The 23,549-nt window shown below is 31.5% G+C and overlaps 4 protein-coding genes across 4 annotated transcripts in view; all 4 read right to left on the bottom strand.

Annotated features, from left to right (window-relative positions):
- LOC119612695 (putative inorganic phosphate cotransporter) overlaps nt 1-3,861 on the bottom strand; it is a 5,489-nt gene extending 1,628 nt beyond the window's left edge. Inside the window, exons 1-3 of the mRNA XM_037968543.1 lie at nt 3,612-3,861; nt 332-468; nt 1-269 (exon numbers count right to left, since the gene is read on the bottom strand). The exon at nt 1-269 is cut by the window's left edge and continues 805 nt beyond it. Of these exons, the coding sequence (XP_037824471.1) occupies nt 1-269; nt 332-468; nt 3,612-3,633 (428 nt within the window). The 5' untranslated portion in view covers nt 3,634-3,861. The remainder of the gene's footprint in view (nt 270-331; nt 469-3,611) is intronic.
- A 1,700-nt stretch (nt 3,862-5,561) lies between these two features.
- Nucleotides 5,562-7,398, bottom strand: LOC119612693 (putative inorganic phosphate cotransporter). Its single transcript, XM_037968540.1, has 4 exons — nt 7,298-7,398; nt 7,080-7,216; nt 5,919-7,004; nt 5,562-5,858 (listed from the first exon to the last, which is right to left on the bottom strand). Exons 1-4 carry the CDS (start codon nt 7,317-7,319, stop codon nt 5,676-5,678), a joined length of 1,428 nt encoding a protein of 475 aa, XP_037824468.1. The 5' UTR covers nt 7,320-7,398; the 3' UTR covers nt 5,562-5,675.
- A 3,103-nt stretch (nt 7,399-10,501) lies between these two features.
- On the bottom strand, nt 10,502-12,132 carry LOC119612692 (putative inorganic phosphate cotransporter). The gene is given in 5 exon segments (XM_037968539.1): nt 10,502-10,684; nt 10,741-10,922; nt 10,925-11,825; nt 11,891-12,027; nt 12,111-12,132. Coding segments are annotated over 5 exon segments (1,425 nt in total).
- Nucleotides 12,133-18,516: 6,384 nt separating this feature from the next.
- On the bottom strand, nt 18,517-20,416 carry LOC119612694 (putative inorganic phosphate cotransporter). Its single transcript, XM_037968542.1, has 4 exons — nt 20,304-20,416; nt 20,105-20,241; nt 18,958-20,043; nt 18,517-18,897 (listed from the first exon to the last, which is right to left on the bottom strand). The coding sequence occupies exons 1-4, from the start codon at nt 20,323-20,325 to the stop codon at nt 18,712-18,714; spliced, it is 1,431 nt and encodes a 476-aa protein (XP_037824470.1). The 5' UTR covers nt 20,326-20,416; the 3' UTR covers nt 18,517-18,711.
- Nucleotides 20,417-23,549: the final 3,133 nt, after the last annotated feature.

Raw genomic sequence — 23,549 nt, 5'->3', positions numbered from 1 at the left:
TTAGCCAAATGCTCATGTATACAGGGGAACAGAGCACCCTGACATATACCCATGATAATACGTAAAACACAAAATGCTTGCCAACCGCCCCAGGTAACACACCAAGGTGTTAAGGCACTCATTACAGCCGAGGTTAATGTTGAGATTTGCATAACTATTTTGGCACCAAAACGTCTAGATAAAGCTCCACCAGGAAATTGAGTCGTCACATAGCCCCAATAAAAACTGGATATTATATAAGAAACTTCCTTCTCGTTCCAATCAAATTCCTGTTTTCCAACAATATAAAAAAATTTTAAGACATTAACATATGTAAAGTAAAATCAATTACCGGAAAATCGGGATTTGTAGTTTCGGCATTTGTCATGGCTACCACAGCGACACCAATATTCAGACGACTTATATAGACCACAGTAATATTTAGAAAAATGAGTAAAGCCTGCATGTGGCGCATACCCAAAAAGGGTCCTGAAACAAAGAACACACAAAGAAACATTAATATGATACAGCCTAAGGAAATGAAGGAATAAAAAATATATATTATAGTTATTCGACCTGATGTCCCAAAATTTCTAGAGCAATATTCTCTACATGAATTACAACCCACTTATAGATTTCTTTTTATTATCTTTTCATAATCAATTAACAATTAATAACAATATAAATTCTTTACGACCGTCCGACATAATAATCTTTTCACAATTATTATCAAATATAAACAATGTTTTAGCATTTTTGCTCCATTCTCAATACAGCCGATATGATTTATTTAATTTAATCTGGGAAATCTTATCATATAAACAAACCAAAACGTCAGTCGCTTGTATATGTTTATTGCAATTGGAATATTTTTTTTTAAGAACAACAACATTGATTTATTTACAATGGAATGGGACAAATCGAAGACCTTGATAACTGAAACCTTAAATGGTGTTTTGACGACCGACACATGAGTCGTTCATAATTTTGAATATGAAAATTTGCCATATCATTCTGGTTACTTTAAAGTTGCAACTCAGAGAGATAGATTATCATGGGACCATAAATATTTCAGACATACTGTTATCATGGAACCATAATTATTTCAGACATTCTGTTATCATTATTTATTAAAATCAATTGCTGTGTCAAAAATCAATAATTTGATCAGAATTAAACAAACCCAGTTATAGGGTCAAAGCTGCAATTCGACCAATTTCAGATGATTCCTATAATGTAAACGAGTTATTTGATTCACTTCCTGGAAGTTGAAAATCACAGGGCGATTTTATCCGTTCGAACTTAGAATAATGGGATAATATAGAAGTGACTATTTTTATTGAATTACTTTAAAATTTACAACCCGATTTCAAAGTTCTAAGATGGACCGACAAACGTTGCACATTTTATAAACTTTCCCTAGACGTGATTGAAGTAAACCCATCCTTTCCAAAACTATGAATGTCAATGTTGACCGCGCAAAAATTGTTGATTTTAGTTATACACCCTCCTGGGGGTGTGAAAGAAAATAAAGGTGCTACCAGTACCTCTAGTCTGCCGGTACTATAAACTGGTGATGATCAGTTTATAGTCCCGGCCTATTCTTGGAATGATTTGACGTAATATCGAACTAGAGAACCACATAATCAGGTACCATGGGAACCGGTAGCCTGCAGGGCATAGTTTCGGACTTTGTATTGTCCTCGTTATTGAAAAAGTCCATTCGCGAGAAGAGAATGTCGGTTAAAAGACTGAAGCACGATAAAGTCTATAATTCAGGATAAGTTCGGTTGCCGATACAACAGATAACACACAGAGGAGTGTCTGTACGACTAAATGATGGAACTGAGTTGGTGTTAAATGTATATGATAAGGGATACATGTAGGGGTAAATGGACCTTACCCTTCGGTCTACCACATACATCTATAGGTGCAGTTGCCAACTCAACAGAAGTCAACCCATATGCGTGGTTGTAAAGGGCAGTGATGTTTTTACATATCGGTAGTTTAGCAACGGGGCAGATAGCTCAAGTACTTGCTTGTATATGGACCGGCAGAACCATATACAAAATCCACCGGCTTTCAACCCTTTCACGCACAATACCAAACCGCTCGACTTTTTATGGATATGACTTCACCACACACTTTATTTTGACCTATATCGACTATTTATGATGAAAAATGGAAAAAGTGTTTTTGAAGTATATAGCAGGATATTATCCTTTTTAGCATGTAGTGATATCAAATTATAAAAAATAACATATTTTTGGAAATAACCATATACTGAACGCTATTACGATCTAAATCGAGAAAAATGAAAAAAAAAAAAATTTTGGGACACCGGGTCCCGTACACGTGAAAGAGTTGAGAAGCACAAAGGGGCGGTTGTAAGTCGTCTAGACAGCTTACTCAGTGGTAGAAAAAGTACAACCGTGAAATAAGGCCAACATGGCAGATGTTCATGTAAAACACTCCGACATCTTCCCAGATATACATACATATTTACACTTAATTCATATGTGAGATGCCACGCCCACTATTTATAGTAGATGTCAAAGTTGACCGTATAAAATATGAAGTCTCTAGCTGTTATAGTTTCCAAGATAAGTATTTGCACTTTAGTATAAAATAACACACACATGTGCTCAATATTAATCTGGCCTCAGAATTGCATCACATCTGCGATTCGAGAACTTTTTGAGACTTTATAACAGCTGAAAATTCATTCTGTCAGCTTTAAAATAAAGGCTGAATATCTGACATATCTTCTTTTTTCTTCGAGATATCTTTTCCTAAAACTTGATACAACAATAAATCACGCGGCTCAATTCTTTGGAAAAGTATAGATTTGTCTCAGAATTTCGAATTTTTCAAATTTTGTTGGCCTGTGTAATTCATATGTATGGACTCTTGCTGCTTAATATGGAAGATGTCACATACTCTGATTTTAGAACCCCCATTTTTTCCAAATAATGTCAAAGTTGTCTGTTCAAAATTTAGGATTCTCATCCATTTCTAGTACGTAAACTTTTATTATTTTCTATTAGTGCTACACGTAGTTCGTTCCATCAATGTAAATGTTCGTTCCATGAATGAAAATGTAATGAAAAAGTAAATCTAATTAATTTAAGACACATTTCTAAATTTTCTTTAAATATATTCATAATCGATTCTGGTGTATAATATCGAAGCTAAAAATTAACTAACAAAATAGAATTATATTTTTTTAATTAAAATTCAATCATCGATGAAAATTGAGCTTTAAATTACAAACTTGAATAGCAGTAATAGTATAATTATAATTTGCTAAAAAGTAATCTATGGTAAATCATTTTATTTACACACATTTGACAAACTAATTTCAAATTAGTTGTTTAATAATAATAAACAAACATTAAACTATTTATTATTAACAAATAAACATTTGTTTAATAATTTAGTAACATTTGAAATTAATACTAAAACCGCATTTCGTGCAAAACCACAAGTTTTTGCTCATAAAAAGTTGCTATAAATAAATTTTAAACCACAAACAATGTACATAAATGTACTTGAAAAAAAAAAAACTACAAATAATTTTTTTTTAATTTTTTAAATCAATTTCTCTGTTAAAACACTTCAGTTGTATATACCTTTATCAATGGCACTGGTCATTTTTGATCCTTTTATTGATTTTTATAAAAGGATCTATTTATTTTAAAATTTTAATTATAATATTATTTCTTCAATCCTTTAAAGCATTAATTTTTTTATTATTATTTGCACTTTAAACCACTAGGCACACGTCTGGAGCACACGACTAAAATAATCTATATAAAATCAAATTTGATTTTGAACTGATGTTGAAGCTTTTGCTCACAAATTGTTACTATTCATATTTGTTCAGCCGATGTTCCTGCTATTGTACTTGTTCGACTAAATGTTTATAATCTAAAAAAAGTAATAAAACACACAAAAAAAAATTAAATAGAAGAAACCGTTTGTTATGAATGCGATAAATAAATAACAGTTCTACTAATATAAGTTTATTTACAGACAGTTTTAATGGTTTTATGAGCCCAGTTAGTAGATGAGCATTTAATTCAAATTTTTGCTCTCTTTTGTTGGTTAAACCAACGACAACAAAACGTGTGTTGTTGTTTTATTACAAAACAATAAAATTATAATATATTTAATTATTTGTGCATTAATAGAAAATATGATAAGATTGAGGGTTTATTTCAAAAACGTTCAAGTGGTAACTGTTTTGTATCTAAATTTGATTTTAATGTTAGTGATTTATTAGAATTGAATATCAGTTGTCAATAATATTGATTTATTTAGTTATCAGATTACGTACCAATATAACAGTTTGTAATTGTTGGTACTAAGCGAAGTCATAAACCCCTTTTTGAGGTGGAAGTTGCCAAATGAAAAAAACTATGTGCTACAGTAGTGGATAAAATAATAAGTATAAATGGTAGAATTAGTTAGTTAAGTAGTTAGATAGATAGATAGATAGATAGATAGATAGATAGATAGATAGATAGATAGATAGATAGATAAATAGATAGATAGATAGATAGATAGATAGATAGATAGATAGATAGATAGGATAGATAGATAGATAGATAGATAGATAGATAGATAGATAGATAGATAGATAGATAGATAGATAGATAGATAGATAGATAGATAGATAGATAGATAGATAGATAGATAGATAGATAGATAGATAGATAGATAGATAGATAGATAGATAGATAGATAGATAGAGATAGATAGATAGATAGATAGATAGATAGATAGATAGATAGATAGATAGATAGATAGATAGATAGATAGATAGATAGATAGATAGATAGATAGATAGATAGATAGATAGATAGATAGATAGATAGATAGATAGATAGATAGATAGAGATAGATAGATAGAGATAGATAGATAGATAGATAGATAGAAGTAGATAGATAGATAGATAGATAGATAGATAGATAGATAGATAGATAGATAGTAGATAGATAGATAGATAGATAGATAGATAGATAGATAGATAGATAGATAGATAGATAGATAGATAGATAGATAGATAGATAGATAGATAGATAGATAGATAGATAGATGATAGATAGATAGATAGATAGATAGATAGATAGATAGATAGATAGATAGATAGATAGATAGATAGATAGATAGATAGATAGATAGATAGATAGATAGATAGATAGTAGATAGATAGATAGATAGATAGATAGATAGTTTTAGAAAATGTAATTATTTCTGTTCATTCTTCATTCTTAATCACAGAATACTGACCTGACATACATACCATGTGTATAATTCATACATATCTCTGCAAATCTTAATAAAGATAAAAATGTTTATTTATCATTCCTTAGTACATTTAAAGACGATATAAAAATGCTTAATTGTCAAAGCTACTTTTATTATATTTATCAAATTTTATCAAAGAAACATTATACTAAAATCTCGCTAGTGAAAGTTAATTAACCCTAAACTTAAAGAGTGCATTGGATCACTTACACTTAATTAACATTATCATTTACTCGTCTAGACGAGAAGATATACATAAGTCTTAGAGAGATAACAGTGCAGGGTAAGTTAATTCAATCACCCTTTTTTCGTTTTTTATTATTCTTATAACATACATAAATTAAAACTTAAAAATAAATACTCATACTAAAATATAATTTTTTTACTTAGAATCTAAAGGTTTATTCTTTTTGCAGTCTTCATTTTGTATATCCTTAGACAGAAGATAATTTTCATCATCCCAAGGCTGTAATTTTGTCGAACCAAAGATAATATAGAAAAGATTGGAGAAGAAAAATACGGCAGCTGAAATGGCAAACACTATTTGCCACTCGGTACGATCAGTCTGAAAAATTGAGAATAATAAATAATAATTCTACATAAAGAAAAAAGCAAAAAAAATTACCTCATCTTTAACAATGAGACCCACTAATAGAGGCGTTAAAATGGGCACTATATTGGCGGCAGTATTAACAATACCCATTAATATGCCAGCATGATTAGGTGACAAATCAATAGTGTTCAAAGCACTACCTATAGTAGCACCAGAATTAACACCCACATTGGCCGTCATCAAAACAATTGCCAAGGTTTTCTGATCTTGATCTAAGAAACCCACCAGTATAAGACCAACAGCTGGTATCCAAGCTGATAGGGAGTTGAAAGTTTTTCTCACCTCACTAAGTGTAAAAATTCGGCGGCTCAAAAATATATCGGCCAGAATGAGATAAACATATGACATACACCACATGGCAAAATAAGGTAAGGCAGAATATAAGGCATTACTTTTCATATCCATGCCTAAAACGGCATTCATATACGAAGGAATTTCAGCTTGTAAAGTTGAAAAGCCCCAAGAATTGGCAGATCTGGCCACTAATAAAGCCCAAAAAGGCCAAGAGCTTAAAATGGCTCTCCAGGGAACGGGTATAGATTTGGGTGTTTCACTCACATCATGTTCTTTTAAGGCATTTTTAGAATTTTCAATATAACTCCGTTCAGCTTCTGTTATCAATTTTGATTCATTGGGGGAATTAGAGGCGAACATAAGCCATAGAATACACCAAAATAGACCCACACCACAAGACATATAAGAAATACCGGGCCAACCAATAGATGAAGCTGCTATAATACCACTCAAAAACATGGATAACAAGGTGCCACATTCTATACCGGTATTGGCTAAAGCTCCCAAACGATTACGTTCACTAACCGGACACCAAGAAGCCAAATGGGTGTGTACACAGGGAAAGAGTAAACCTTGAAACAGACCCTGTACCACACGAATAACACAATACACCTGCCAACCACCCCAGTCTACGGTGAGGGGTATGAGTACAGCAACCGCTGCCGAACCAATAGTTGAAATGAACATTATTAGTTTAGCGCCAAAACGTTTGCAAAGGAAACCTCCAGGAAATTGTGTCACAAAATAGCCCCAAAAGAAACTGGAGAGTATATAGGATTTTTCCATTTCACTCCAATCATATTCCTGATTAGATAAAAATAAAATTATCGAGATACCAGGCTATATAAAAAATTAATATAATGTTATGCTGACACTTACCGGAAAGTTTGGATTTGTTGTCTCCGCATTTGTCATAGCTACCACTGAAACACCCGCATTATATTTTACAATATAATTTACCGTTATGCAGAGAAACATTAACAATACTTGAACATGTCGTTGACCAAAAAATGGTCCTAAATTAGAAACAAAATATATATTTTATTTATAATTTTCCTATATTTCTTCACATGATTTATAATTCCTTTTATTCTTACCTTTGTTAATTTCTGCCGTCATATTGTTTTATTATTTCACCAAACTCTTTTCTAATCGATTTAATTTTGAACAACGCACCACCACTGCCTGAGTGGACGTTTCAAATTGAACTCATTCAAAAAATAATGAATTACTGTTAGAGGAAAACTTTGTGCACTTAAGATCATTGTGATTTATTTTGATCTAACACTATTGCACAAAAGTTAAATCTAAATCATTTTAATTCAATATTATCAACGATAATACCCTGTGACGAAAAAAAAAACACTCAAAAAACCTAAAATTTTTCAAAATTATCGGGAGTGATAATAAAAATTAGATTTATCTGGTAACAAAAAAACAACTTCCCAATTGGAAAATAGGTCACAAAGTGAGACAAGATCTTCAAATGGTTATCACTACTTAAAATTTACAGCGTTTGAAAAAAACACATCGAACGAAGGATGTGAAATGCATAACTACGATCACTAAGGATTTGTAAGCTAGTCACTAATCGGTAAACAGGAAAATCGTAGGATTTTTTTAATCTCAATACTGATAACTAATTTAAAAACAGTTGAAATAAAATTTAATATTTAAACACATGTAATATAGTCAGGCATTCATAAACAAAACTATAGCGCTCTTTGTAATCTTGGGCCCAGTATTTATCGACCCAACTCAACAGATTTCAATACATTTTCTTATTCTTAACAGCAACAGCAAAATTTTAATCCACTACAGTCATGATCTATGTTAAATTAACTAAAACACCAAAAACAATATACGATCACTTAGTTCAAATGAAGAGATTCATGGGCTAAATAATCTTCAAAGTTGACTATGATGATAGTACTTTATTATCAAAGTAATACAGTTATTTTTTCTACTTGATTTGATCAAAGTTTAATGCTACTAAAAATTTGCATTGCTATGTTATTGTTATTTTGCACTATGGGTCGGAAAGCGATGCTTAGATGAGATATATTTGTTAGCACCTAATGATATAAACAGCACAATTTTGAAGTATGAAAATAGCAATCAGAATCGTAGCATAGTCAATTTGTGATTACGTATCTTTCATATTTGCTTAGCAGGCATATGTTCAGTGAAAGCTTTTAGACCCTTATTTAGTACCACAAGAGAATCCTATGTACGGACTATTGACTAATCCATTGACTAGTCTATTGTCTAGCAACTTGTTAATATTTACTAGTCTATTGACAAGGCCAATGATTACTAGTCTATTGACAAACCTATTGATCAGTCTATTGACTAGTCCACTCATTGACTAGCTTATGATTCGCACTATTGACTAGACTACTGAAAAATCTTTTGACTAGCCTACTGAGTAACCTCTGGTTCAGATTATTGACTAGCCTATTGACTAGTCTACTGTCCAGTCCTTTGACTAGGATAAGTTCAGAAAATTGACTAGTATAGACGAATTGACTATAGTATAGACTAATAGACTATAGGCAACATTACTTACTAGTCTACTGACTAGTGACTGCTTAGTCTATTGAGTAGTCTACTTACAAGTCCATTGACAAGTCTACTAAACAGATTATTGACTAGACTATTATTTAGTTTATTGGCTTGTGTACTGCTTAGTCTGCTGACTTATCTACGTACAGTCTACTTACTAATCTACTGACAAGTTCACTTACTTGACTAGCCTTCTTATTAGTCTACGGACAACCACATTGACTACTGTATTAACTAGTTCCTTCACTAGTCTAGAGCATGTTTTTTTTCTTAGTCTATTAACTACTTACTTGTCTAGTGTATTAAGTACTGACGAATCTACTGAATAGACTACTTGTCTTGTCTACCATAGACTAGACATACTGAATAGTCTATTGATTAGTTTACTGACTCGTCCATTGACTGGTCTACTGACTTTTCAATCGAATAGTCTATCGACATGTCCATTTACCGGTCTACTGATTAGGCTATTGACAAGTTTTCTAATATATTGACCAGTAACTTCAATTAACTAGTTTAATGACTATTCTTCTGATGAGTCCACTGACTATACTACTGACTAGTCAATTGAGTAGCTTTGTTGACTGCTCAACGGACTAGTCGATAAATTAGCCTATTGACTAGTCTATTGCCTTGTCTACTGACTTTTTAATCGACCTGTATACTAGTCTACTGATTACTAGTCCACAAATAAGTCCGCTGACTAGACTACTGACTGACTAACTGCGTAGTTACTGACTAGTCGATTGGCTAGTCTACGAACTAGACAATTGTCAATTCTGTATACTTGTCCAATAATTTGTCTTCCACTATTATATGGTTCAGACTGTTGGGTGGTCTATGGACTTGTCTATATACTAGTCTTAAGCTTATGGTCGAGCCTGTGAACTATTTAGTATCTTTGCTAGCCTGTTTAAACTTTAGCATCTAGTCTATGACAAGTCTACTAGTATATTGACAAATCAAGTAGTATATTGACTAGTCAATTGAGTAGTTTATTGACTGTTCTACTTACTAGTCCACAGATAAGTCCGCTGATTAGACTTCTGACTGGCCAACTGAGTAGTTTTTTGACTGCTCTACTGACTAGTCGATTGACTAGTCAATTGTCAATTCTGTATACTTGTCTACTAATTTGTATTCCACTATTATATGGTTCAGACTGTTGGGTGGACTATTCTATGGACTAGTCTATTAACTAGCTTATGGTCTAGCCTGAAAACTATTTAATGTACTTGCTAGTCTGCTTAAACTCTAGCATCTAGTCTATGGACTTATGCATTGCCTAGTACTAGTTTATGGTTTAGATAAAATATATAACTTCATATTTGTACATAATTTTCCATCCCTGATATAGGGTATATAATTGATTATTATTTGTTCTTTAAACCAAAATATTTACACGCCTTAAGCACACGACCAAACTAATCTATATAAAATCTATTTTAAAGTTTATTTGATATCATGGGTAATGACTGATTGACTTGACTGAATGTACTATAATCTCAAAACTGATAGAAGAAAGCCATACCTTATGAATGCGATAAATAAATAACTGTTATTATTAGTTTATTTACAAATAGTTTTAATGATTTAATGAGTTCATTTAGCTTAGTTGTACTTTTTACTGTTTAAAAAAATAATATCAATGCTATATCTATCATATCATATTTGGTTCCTATTATATTAAACTTAGAATATTTAAAAACTAATTCTAGAATACATATATAAATTATTTACTTAGTATCTAAGGGTTCCTTCTTTTTGCAGTCTTCGTTTTGTATATCCTTAGACGAAAGATAATCTTCATCGTCCCAAGGCTGTAGATTTGTTGAACCAAAAATAACATAGAAAAGATTACCCATTGCCCATACGGCCGCAGAAATGGCAAACACTATTTGCCACTGAGTGCGATCAGTCTGAAATTTTCAATAAAATTTTTTCAATTCTACACTTCTAAAATTCAAAGACTTACCTTATCGTCAACAATGAGACCCACTACTAGAGGCGTTAAAATGGGCACTATATTGGCCGAAGTATTAACAATACCCATTATAATGCCAGCATGATTGGGTGACAAATCGATAGTGTTCAAAATACTGCCAATAGTAACACCCGCATTGATGCCCACATTGGCCGTCAACAAAACAATAGCCAAGGTTTTTGATCTTGATCCAAAAATCCCACCATTATAAGACCAATGGCTGGTATCCAAGCAGCCATAGAGTTAAATGTTTTTCTTAGCGCATTAAGTGTAAGAATTTGGCGTTTCAGAAGTAAATCGGCCATAATGATATAAACGTAGGACATACACCACATGGCGAGATATGGTAAAGCGGAATATAAGGCATTATTTTTCATATCTATGCCTAAAACGGCATTCATATAGGAAGGTATTTCAGCTAGTAAAGTCGAGAAACCCCATGAATCAGCTGATCTGGCCACTAATAAAGCCCAAAAAGGCCATGAGCTTAAAATGGCCTTCCATGGAACGGGTATAGATTTGGGTGTGACATTCACATCATGTTCTTTTAAAGCATTTTTGGAGTTTTCAATATAACTTCTCTCAGCTTCGGTTATAAATTTTGATTCATTAGGAGAATTTGCGGCAAACAAAAACCATAGAATACACCAAAATACTCCTACACCACAAGACATATAAGAAATACCAGGCCAACCAATAGATGAAGCTGCTATAGTACCACTCAGAAATACTGCTAACAAAGTGCCACAATCAATACCCGTATTAGCCAAAGCACCTAAACGATTACGTTCATCAACCGGACACCAAGAAGCTAAATGGGTGTGTACACATGGAAAGAGTAGACCTTGAAATAGACCCTGCACCACACGTATACCACAATACACCTGCCAGCCACCCCAATCTAAGGCAAGGGGTACGAGAACAGCAACCGCAGATGAGCCCATAGTTGAAACGAACATTATTAGTTTAGCACCAAAACGTTTACAAAGGAAAGCTCCCGGAAATTGTGTAACAAAATATCCCCAAAAGAAACTGGAGAGTATAAAGGATTTTTCCATTTCATTCCAATCATATTCCTGGTAAAACATAAAAGAATTGAGTTACCAGTATGATTCAGTGATTTAAGAGTGGAAATATTTACCGGAAAGTTAGGATTTGTTGTCTCCGCATTTGTCATGGCTACTACTGAAACACCAGCATTGAATTTTACTATATAATTCACCGTTATGCAGAGAAATAGTAGAAACACTTGAACATGCCGCTGACCAAAAAACGGGCCTGAATTTAGAAAAAAATATTAGGGTACAATTTATCATATTCTTCCAATAATATTTCACACTTAATAATATCACTTTCATTACCTTTGTTAATTTCTGCCGTCATATTGTATTTATTTAAAAAATGTTAAAAAACTCAAGTCCCTTTTAACCGATTTACTTTTCAAGAACGTACCACCACTGCCTGAGTGGACGTTTTAACTTGAACTCATTCTACAAACAATAAATTTCTTTTGAAGGAAACTTAGTTGTCAAAAAAAAAATCGTTCTGCATAAAAGTTGATTTTGGTTTAACTGTATATTATCGACGATAACACCCTGTGACGAAAAATAAAGCACTTGAAAAACCAAAATTTTTACAATTAATCTTGACCGGACATGGAAAACTGAAATCTATAAAAAATACTGCTTTTACTAAAAATAACTAACTAACTAACTAACTAACTAACTAACTACTACTAACTAACTAACTAACTAACTAACTAACTAACTAACTACTAACTAACTAACTAACTAACTAACTAACTAACTAACTAACTAACTAACTAACTAACTAACTAACTAACTAACTAACTAACTAACTAACTAACTAACTAACTAACTAACTAACTAACTAACTAACTAACTAACTAACTAACTAACTAACTAACTAACTAACTAACTAACTAACTAACTAACTAACTAACTAACTAACTAACTAACTAACTAACTAACTAACTAACTAACTAACTAACTAACTAACTAACTACTAACTAACTAACTAACTAACTAACTAACTAACTAACTAACTAACTAACTAACTAACTAACTAACTAACTAACTAACTAACTAACTAACTAACTAACTAACTAACTAACTAACTAACTAACTAACTAACTAACTAACTAACTAACTAACTAACTAACTAACTAACTACTACTAACTAACTAACTAACTAACTAACTAACTAACTAACTAACTAACTAACTAACTAACTAACTAACTAACTAACTAACTAACTAACTAACTAACTAACTAACTAACTAACTACTAACTAACTAACTAACTAACTACTAACTACTAACTAACTAACTAACTAACTAACTAACTAACTAACTAACTAACTAACTAACTAACTAACTAACTAACTAACTAACTACTAACTAACTAACTAACTACTACTAACTAACTAACTAACTAACTAACTAACTAACTAACTAACTAACTAACTAACTAACTAACTAACTAACTACTAACTAACTAACTAACTAACTAACTAACTAACTAACTAACTAACTAACTAACTAACTAACTACTACTAACTAACTAACTACTAACTAACTAACTAACTAACTAACTAACTAACTAACTAACTAACTAACTACTAACTAACTAACTAACTAACTAACTAACTAACTAACTAACTAACTAACTAACTAACTAACTAACTAACTAACTAACTAACTAACTAACTAACTAACTAACTAACTAACTAACTACTAACTAACTAACTAACTAACTAACCTAACTAACTAACTAACTAACTAACTAACTAACTAACTAACTAACTAACTAACTAACTAACTAACTAACTAACTAACTAACTAACTAACTAACTAACTAACTAACTAACTAACTAACTAACTAACTAACTAACTAACTAACTAACTAACTAACTAACTAACTAACTAACTAACTAACTAACTAACTAACTAACTAACTAACTAACTAACTAACTAACTAACTAACTAACTAACTAACTAACTAACTAACTAACTAACTACTAACTAACTAACTAACTAACTAACTAACTACTAACTAACTAACTAACTAACTAACTAACTAACTAACTACTAACTAACTAACTAACTAACTAACTAACTAACTAACTAACTAACTAACTAACTAACTAACTAACTAACTAACCGCTTTCTATACCCTATAGGTATTATGCGTTTGTGCTGGTGTTTTTAAGACAAAACATATTGGTCCTACACTCACCCTAAAGTATACCAATCGACTCGGAATATCTTTCTGAGTCGGTTAAGCTATGTCCGTCTGTGTGTCCATGTAAACCTTGGCCGGACGCTACGGGTAGACGTTTTTAATATAGTTTGTTGAAATTTGGAACATGCCCTTTTCTGACGCAAATACAAAGACTATTGAAAATCGTTAAAATTTTCCACTCTTTCAGAAAATTACTTTTTTGGTAACAAATTGTTAAAATATTTCGGAATTAAGTAAAAATGCTTTATTATTAGAAAAATTATTCACATTTTTGCCCAACTATAAATTGTTTGATTTGATTTGTTTTTCTTTGCTTTTCGAAGAATGTTCTACGTAGTTTTTATGTTTTTCCGGCATATTTACAGTATGTGGTCCATTCATGTTTCTTTGTTATTTCTTACTAAAGATAGTAAGACTTTGAGCAAATTTTGCACAAACTAACTATTAAAAAATGTAAAAACTACTGACATGATCTAAGTTAAAACTGAACTAAAATACCAATAACAAAATTTCTACTGAAACGATCACTTAATCAATTCTACTAAAAGTATTCATGGATTAAGTAATCTACAAAATTGATTGTGATTATAACACTTAATTTATTATCAAAATTGTGAAGGTTGTACTTACTGCCAACATTTTTTCCCCCATTTGATTTGATCAAAGTTTAATGGCACCAACATTTGCAAGTGTATTTAAAAGTGTGATTTCTTTTATAACTTAAGCCTGTTACCTTGGCTAGAAAAAAAAGAAGACAATAGCCTTTATAGACATATGCATGTATATAATTTCTTTATAACGTAAAATATTATAAATTTTATTATTAAATTTGTAACACATGGAGTTGTAAAAAATCTCATAAAATATACAGTGACAATCAAAATCAATGCAACGACCTTATAATCGCACTGGAACTATATATATAAACCCCAAAAAATAAAACATTGCTTAAACCGGAAAAATCTCATATTTAATAATATTAATTCTCAATACGCAAAATTATCATTCACTACGTCAGCTAGATTATAAATCAAATACTTTATAATATAATCTTTAAATATCGAAACAAAACAAAAAAAATATATATCTTTATCATCGAAAAATATTCTACTCGACGAGTGACTCCGCAAAATAAACAAAAACATAAACAAAATACAAATCAAATGCTTTCAAACTACTACTACCGTTATTAATCTAATCGCAAAGATATATCGACAACCAACAACAAACTGAAAAGTTATACTCTGGGAATTTTACTTTTTATTATTTAAACACGACGTCAACTGACGTCGGCATTCTTAGACAATAACTTGTGATAGTGACACTTTAAATAAAAATTAAATAATATTTTGACATAATTACTTCAGACATTTGTACATATTAATGCATACTCCCGAACTTAAGACCTAAATACAGTAGATACTTCCTTTTGAGTGGTTGACTACTTTTAAGATTATTATTAATTATTTGTTAGATTAGTTATGTTATTTTATTGTATTTACGTAAAAATTTCTACGATAAGTGTGGGAATTTTACGGAATTTCTTTAACATCATTTTTGTTTATTTTAGATTAAATTCAACTGACACTTTTAAAATGTTGAATAAAATAAGGTTGAATGAAAATTAGTGTTAATTTATTAGTTATATTTGAAAAATTTGTTTATATTATATAAAATTTATAAAAAAAATTGAAAATGTGCCAAGGTTGTTAAATCAATCGACAAAAGAGAAGTCCACACTATAGAGTAGAAGATCGTTATATAATCACAATAAGTAGAGCTTAAATAGACTAAAGTCTCGACTAAAAGGTGGACAATACAATAGCCCATAGACTCTCTTGTCAGTAGACTGCAGCTTCAACTATGTAGTAAACTGTAGTCTTGACGGAAGAGTAGTCTATAGTATCAACTAAAGAGTGGACAATAGTCTTGACTGTGGAGTAGACAATTGATTATGGAATCGACAATAAAAAGAATCAACTATAGAGTAGACTGTAGTCGGCTATAGTGTAGACTATAGACTCGACTATAGAGTAGACTATAGTCTCTACTATAGAGTAGACTACCGTCTCTACAATAGAGCATACTATAGTCTCTACTATATAGTAGACTCTAGAGTAGTATAAAGTCTCGATTATAGAGTAGACTATAGTAGACCATAGTCTCGACTATTAAGTAGTCTATAAGTATTCTCGACTATTGAATAAACTATAGTCTCGACTATAAATAAGATTATAGTCTCGAATATAGAGTAGACTATAGTCTCGACTGTAGAGTAGACTATAGTCTCGATTATAGAGTAGACTATAGTCTCGAATATAGAGTAGACTATAGTCTCGATTATAGAGTAGACTATATTCTCGACTATAGAGTAGACTATAGTCTCGATTATAGAGTAGACTATAGTCTCTATTATAGAGTAGACTATAGTCTCGACTATAGAGTAGACTATAGTCTCGACTATAGAGTAGAATATAGTCTCGACTATAGAGTAGAATATAGTCTCGACTATAGAGTAGACTATAGTCTCGACTACAGAGTAAATTATAGTCTCGACTATATAGTAGGCGATAGTCTTAACTATAGAGTAGACTATGGTCTCGACTATATAGTAGACTATAGACTCGCTATTAAGTAGCCTATAAGCATTCTCGACTATTGAATAGACTATATTCTCGACAAATGAATAACTATAGAGTAGAATAAAGACTCGACTATAGAGTAGCCTATAGTATCAACTATAGAGTAGACTATAGTCGACTATAGTGTAGACTATAGACTCGACTATAGTGTAGAATATAGTGTAGACTATAGTGTAGACTATAGTATAGACTATAGTGTAGACTATAGTCTAGACTAAAGTCTCGACTATAGAGTAGACTTAAGCCTCGACTATAGAGCATACTATAGTCTCTACTATATAGTAGACTATAGTATAGACTATAGAGTAGTATATAGTCTCTATTATAGAGTAGACTATAGTCTCGACTATAGAGTAGACTACAGTCTCGACTATATACTCTATAGTCTACTATATAGTAGACTATAGAGTAGTATATTGTCTCGATTAAAGAGCATACTATAGTCTCTACTATATAGTAGACTATAGTATAGACTATAGAGTAGTATATAGTCTCTATTATAGAGTAGACTATAGTCTCGACTATAGAGTAGACTACAGTTTCGATTATAGAGTATACTATAGTCTCGACTATTAAGTAGCCTATAAGTATTCTCGACTATTGAATAAACTATAGTCTCGACTATAAATAAGATTATAGTTTCGAATGTAGAGTAGACTATAGTCTCGAATATAGTGTAGACTACAGTCTCGACTTTAGAGTAACCTATAGTATCGACTATAGAGTAGACAATAGTCTCGAGTATAGAGTAGACTATAGTCTCGATTATAGAGTATACTATAGTCTCGACTATAGAGTAGACTATAGTCTCGACTATAAATAAGATTATAGTTTCGAATATAGAGTAACCTATAGTATCGACTATAGAGTAGACAATAGTCTCGACTATAGAGTAGGCTATAGTCTCGATTATAGAGTATACTATAGTCTCGATTATAGAGTAGACTATAGTCTCGACTATAAATTAGATTATAGTCTCGAATATGGATTAGACTATAGTCTCGAATATAGTGTAGACTACAGTCTCGACTATAGAGTAGACTATAGATTCAAATATAGAGTATACTTTAGACTCGACTATAGATAGTCTACTCTAGTCTTGACTATGGAGTAGCCTATAGAATCGACTATAGAGTAGACTATAGTTGCGACTATAGAGTAGACTATAGTCCCGAATATAGAGTTGACTATAATCTCGACTACAGAGTTGACTATAGTCTCGACTATAGAGTTGACTATAGTCTCGACTATAGAGTTGACTATAGTCTCGACTATATAGTAGACTATAGTAGTGACTATGAAGTAGACTATAAGTATTCTCGACTATTGAATAAACTGTAGTCTCGAGTATAAATTAGATTATAGTCTCGAATATAGACTAGACTATAGTGTAGACTATAGTGTAGACTACAGTCTCGACTTTATAGTAGTCTATAGACTTGACTATATATAGTCTGCCATAGAGTAGAGTCTACTATGACTAAAGAGTATATTATTGACTCATCTATAGAGTAGGCTATAGTCCCGTCTATATGCTATTATCAACTATAGAGTTGACTATAGTCTCAACAATGGAGTAGGCTATAGTTGTGACTATGTAATGGACTATATTCTCGACTATAAAGTTCGATTTTATAGTCTCGACTATACAAACATAACCACAGATATTTACGTACTACTTCCAACAATATAGTAAATTTAAGTTTAAACTCGATTTATTATTATTATTTTTATTTCATAAACTAATTCTAAAAGCCTAAAAATTACATCCGACTTTTTTAAAACAGACAATAGAAATACATTATTAATAACTTATTAATATTATAATAAGATAAAATTCTTTTTTAAATAGCATTTCAGTCTATTTAAATATCACATGTCGTAATAAAACTTAAATAACTAAAAAGGAAAACAAATATTAAAAAACTACTTAAATTACTTCTTACAATCTACCGAAGATTTCTTTCAGTAATCTTCATTGTGAAGCTTCTTTCGATCAAAGGAAGTTTTCATCATTCCAAGTGTGTAGGTCAGCAAAACCAAATATAAAGTAGAAATTATTTCTTACAATCTATCGAATATTTCTTTCTACAATCTTCATTATGAACCTCCTTTGATAAAAGGAAATTTTCATCATCCCAAGGCTGTAGGTCAGTAGAACCAAATATCACATAGACAAGATTACCCAAGCCAAAAGCAACAGCAGATATGATAAACACAATTTGCCATTCTGTGCGATCGGTCTGAAAAGTTAGAATATTATAAGAATATAAAATGATTAAAAATAACAACAATATACAAACCTCATCTTGTACAATGAGACCAACTACTAGGGGCGTGATGATGGGTATAACATTTGCTATGGTATTAGCAATACCCATTAGAATACCGGCATGATTGGGTGATAAATCTATAGTATTAAGAATACTACCAATAGTATTGCCAGCATTAATACCCACATTTGTGGTCATTAGAACAATGGCCCAAGTTTTTTGATCTTCTTCGACGAAACCCAAAAGTATAAGTCCAATAGCTGGTACAAACATTGCTAAGGAATTAAAGGTTTTCCTTAAAGTATTAAGTGTCATAATGTTGTTTTGCAGGAAAATATCCGATAATATTAGGTAGATATAGGACATGCACCACATGGCAAAATAGGGTAAAGCCGAAAATAAAGCATTATTTTTCATATCCATGCCTAAAACGCCATTCATATAGGAGGGAATTTGAGCTTGTAAGGTAAAGAAACCCCAAGCTTGTCCCGATCTCACTATTAGTAAAGCATAAAATGGTGTTGATGTTAATATAGCATGCCAAGGTACGGGTATGGATTTTGGTGTTAAACTAACATCATGTTCTTTTAAAGCCTTTTTAGAATCCTCTATATAATTTCGTTCCACTTCAGATATAAACTTAGATTCATTGGGACTATTGGCAGCAAATATCAGCCATAATATACACCAAACAAAACCCAAAGCAAAAGATATATAAGAAATACCGGGCCAACCCAAAGCAGAAGCAGCAATAATACCACTCAGAAACATGGCCAATACAGTTCCACACTCGATGCCGGTATTGGCTAAAGCACCCAAACGATTACGTTCATTAACCGGACACCATACCGCCAAATAGGCATGAAGACAGGGAAAAAGTAGGCCTTGAAATAGACCCTGTGCTACACGTATGCCACAATAAACCTGCCAACCACCCCAGCCTACGGTAAAGGGTATAAGTAGTGCTAATACCGATGATCCAAATGTTGAAATGAACATTATCATTTTAGCACCAAAACGGCGGCAAAAATAACCACCAGGAAATTGTGTAACAATATAACCCCAAAAGAAACTGGAAAGTATATACGATTTTTGCATTTCGGTCCAATTGTATTCCTAAAATGGAAAAATAATCAAAACTATATGCTTAATAACAATTTATGGTACTCTAACTTACCGGAAAGTTGGGATTTGTGGTTTCGGCATTAGTCATGGCAACCACCGCTACTCCAGCATTCAGTTTGCCATTATAGTTTACCGTTATAGCCAAAAACAGTAAAAGCATTTGCAAATGTCTTTGGCCCAACATGGGTCCTGAATATAAACAAAATATGGAGTTAACATAATGTTACAAATATCACTTATTTATACATTACTTTTTTCTATTTTCGCCGTCATAGTTGTTAATTTAAAAAAAAAAAATCCCTTTTAACCGTTATATTTTTCTTTTACAAATATCGTACTACTTCCATTCAGTTGAACGTTTCGAATCGAACTCATTTTATAAATGTTTTCATTGAAATTAAGAAAACTTTAAACGTTAAAGAATCAGTTCAATGTTGTCTTGATATATCACGAAAAAAAACAACAAAATATTTCGAATAGATTTCAAAGACAACATAGAAGAATTAATCGTTGATAATTAATAACAATGAAAAGAAGAATTTTTATCATTTTCAATAAGTAAGTACTTAAAAAATTTATAAGTAGTGATAGCAAAGATTGTTTTACTCAGTTCTGATATATATTAAATAAAAAATTGATTTCCCAAAAAAAGTGAAACGTAACATGAATTTAGAGCCGTGATCGGGAAAAGTGATTAAGTGCAATAGTTTGAAAAGAATCAAAGTCAAACTGATTTATCTAAAGACAGTCTTTTATGAGTGTTAGTATTAGTTATGCTACGTTAAGCTCTAGATATATAAATTAAACAATTTTGATTTGTTTACTATTTTAAAATTTCTAGAATTTTAAGAAATCATTTACAAAACTTTAGTATTAAGTAAAGTTTGTTTTTGGCACTTAGGTTATTTTCGCTGTTATTAGCTCGATAGTTGTCGTCTGCCTGAAATTTTGTTATTCTTTGATAAGTTAAGTGAACGATTTTGCTTAACTATTTCTGAATAGAAATATTAAAGGAGAATCTAAAGGGTGTTTCAAAATTTACACATAAAGTACATATCATCATAACAACTTACAAACCTTATATATTCGCCAGACTATTGCAATTCATCGCACTATTAGAAGTAGACATACAAAAGTTGTCAGTCTATTGAAAGTTCAATAGTGTCCAAAGAGAAGATCGGAAGCTATTTCACCTAGACCCCAAACAAACATAAATACATATGTTGATTATGAACCAATTGTGATAAAATTTTGTACAATATATTTTAAAGACTCAAAAATTATTCTCTAAAGTAGGTCAAATATCGAGGTATATTTCACCCTCATATAAGGTTTCCTCCAAAGATTTAATTCACAGAAATTTCTTTAACAAATTTCATGAGATTTGGGCTAATGCTGAACCCTCTAACAACATATTCTTGCCAATAAACATATTAAACTAAATTATATACATATGCACATATGCGCAAATTTCGTATCAAGTGACCCAACTTTTAAAATCGATGTCTTCCGATTTGCACCTTGGCTTATACGCCAGACACAAATTTTCAGCTCTTTTGGTCAAGTACTACCGGAGTTAGAGGTGGCATTTACGTTTATATAAATTCTATTTGTGTCCAATTTCATCGTGGTACTAGTGTTTATTAGTGAATAGTAGACATTAAAATAATTTCCTGAAGGGGACTTTGTATGGTCAAGTACTACCGGAGTTAGAGGTGGCATTTACGTTTATATAAATTCTATTTGTGTCCAATTTCATCGTGATACTAGTGTTTATTAGTGAATAGTAGACATTAAAGTAATTTTCTGAAGGGGACTTTGTATAGGGGTTAGGGTCAAATGAGGCCCAATCGCTACAAAAATTGGAAGTGTTATTTATGCTTATATATGGTCAAAAGACCTATTCGGGAATTCCGGTTGTATGGGGGCTATTTCAAACATTTTCAATAGCGTTTGTCCTTGGACCAAAAGAGGCATTCATGCCAAATTTCATCAAATTATCTTAAAAATTGCGACCTGTAGAGAGCGCACAAAGATTACATGGACACATAGACAGACAGACGGAGAAAGTGATTCTGAGTCGATTTGGCTGCAAACTCACCTTTCTGGTAAAATCCCATGCTGAATCCAAAAATGGACTCAGTTTGGACCTGGGACCAATATTTCATCAAAATTCCCGAAATTTGTTTATTATTATAAGCAATTTGTGGTATTATATTGGGGTCTTGAGGCCTAGTGCTGCAAAAATTTGACGTTCAAGATTAGTACTAGAGCTGAATTCGAAAATGAACTCATAGTGGAACTGAGACCAATATTTCATCAAAATTTCAGAACAAAATTTCAGAACGATTTTATATTATCTCATAATTTTCAGAAGTGTTTTTGCCTTGCCTATAGTAAATTATTTGCTAGTCAAGGCAAGAACAGAACCATAAAAGAACTATAACTGAACTAGAACTGAAGAGAATTGATCTAAAACTGAAGTGGAATTGTCTCAGATCTTGAACTGAATAAAAGACAAAAAAATTTTGTTTATTTTTGTATCTTTAGTTCAGATTGTTGTTATTATCTATTGGTATTATGTTTAAAAAGCCTGGCGATGATCCCACCATGATGATAGATCAAGAACCAAGAACTCAAAATGGTAAGAAAGAATGAAATTTTTCTTAAAAAACTAATTTTATAACATTTTACCTTTTCTCTTATATAGGCATTTCCGTGACCAATGCCTAATACAAACCACATACTAGCGGATGCAATGGCTGGGGCAGTGTGGTCCCTAGTGTTTCCAATGGATCCACTGTAGAATCTGTAACACGATCACCTTTTAGATCTTTTTAAAAAAACCTTGAACAAGACCAGAAAATGGTCATAATAGGTTAGGATAGATCCCACTAAATGCAGAGCATTTTTTTAGCGTTATAGATAACTAACTTTGGAGTCGATTCGTGATAACGTAATGGTTCCACTTGTCATTTCAATTAATGATTCGATACAAAAATGATTTTCTTTACTAACCCTCATGAAAATTGTCTTTCAAGACCTCGGCTTCAATTCGTATTTTACGGAATTTTCCTACTTTTGTTACACTTAACCATTTTGAAATTGATTCTTGGGTAGATCGCAAATGACTTTGTGCAAGAATCTTCTTGATCTTTAAACTTTTTTGACATGCATGTACTATCTTTGTCTTTCGTGACAACATCATCACCTCTTAACAGCACAAAATATCTCTAGTACCTTGAAACTAATAGAACTTATTCACCATAAGCTTCGGTGAGTAATCGATGGGGCCAAGGGTCGAATATGGTCCGATATACAATATTTCATAGTTCGAATTGTGTAAATTTTATAATAGTAGATGGGTAACTATAACACTTACGAACGTTTAAGCGTAATTTCACCATATATAAAAAATTCACCAAAAAATAATGGATCTCGCCAACTATAAAACCTATTACTTAACAAAAAAAAAAAATAATAATTTACCAAAAAAG

This window comes from Lucilia sericata, unplaced genomic scaffold, assembly GCF_015586225.1.
Source record: "Lucilia sericata isolate MDLA Ls3-8-SP2 unplaced genomic scaffold, ASM1558622v1 Contig001804F_arrow, whole genome shotgun sequence".
In the NCBI taxonomy this organism is placed as follows: domain Eukaryota; kingdom Metazoa; phylum Arthropoda; class Insecta; order Diptera; family Calliphoridae; genus Lucilia; species Lucilia sericata.
The sequence above is the reverse complement of the archived record's forward strand: the minus strand, read 5'-3'. Positions and strand labels throughout refer to the sequence as shown.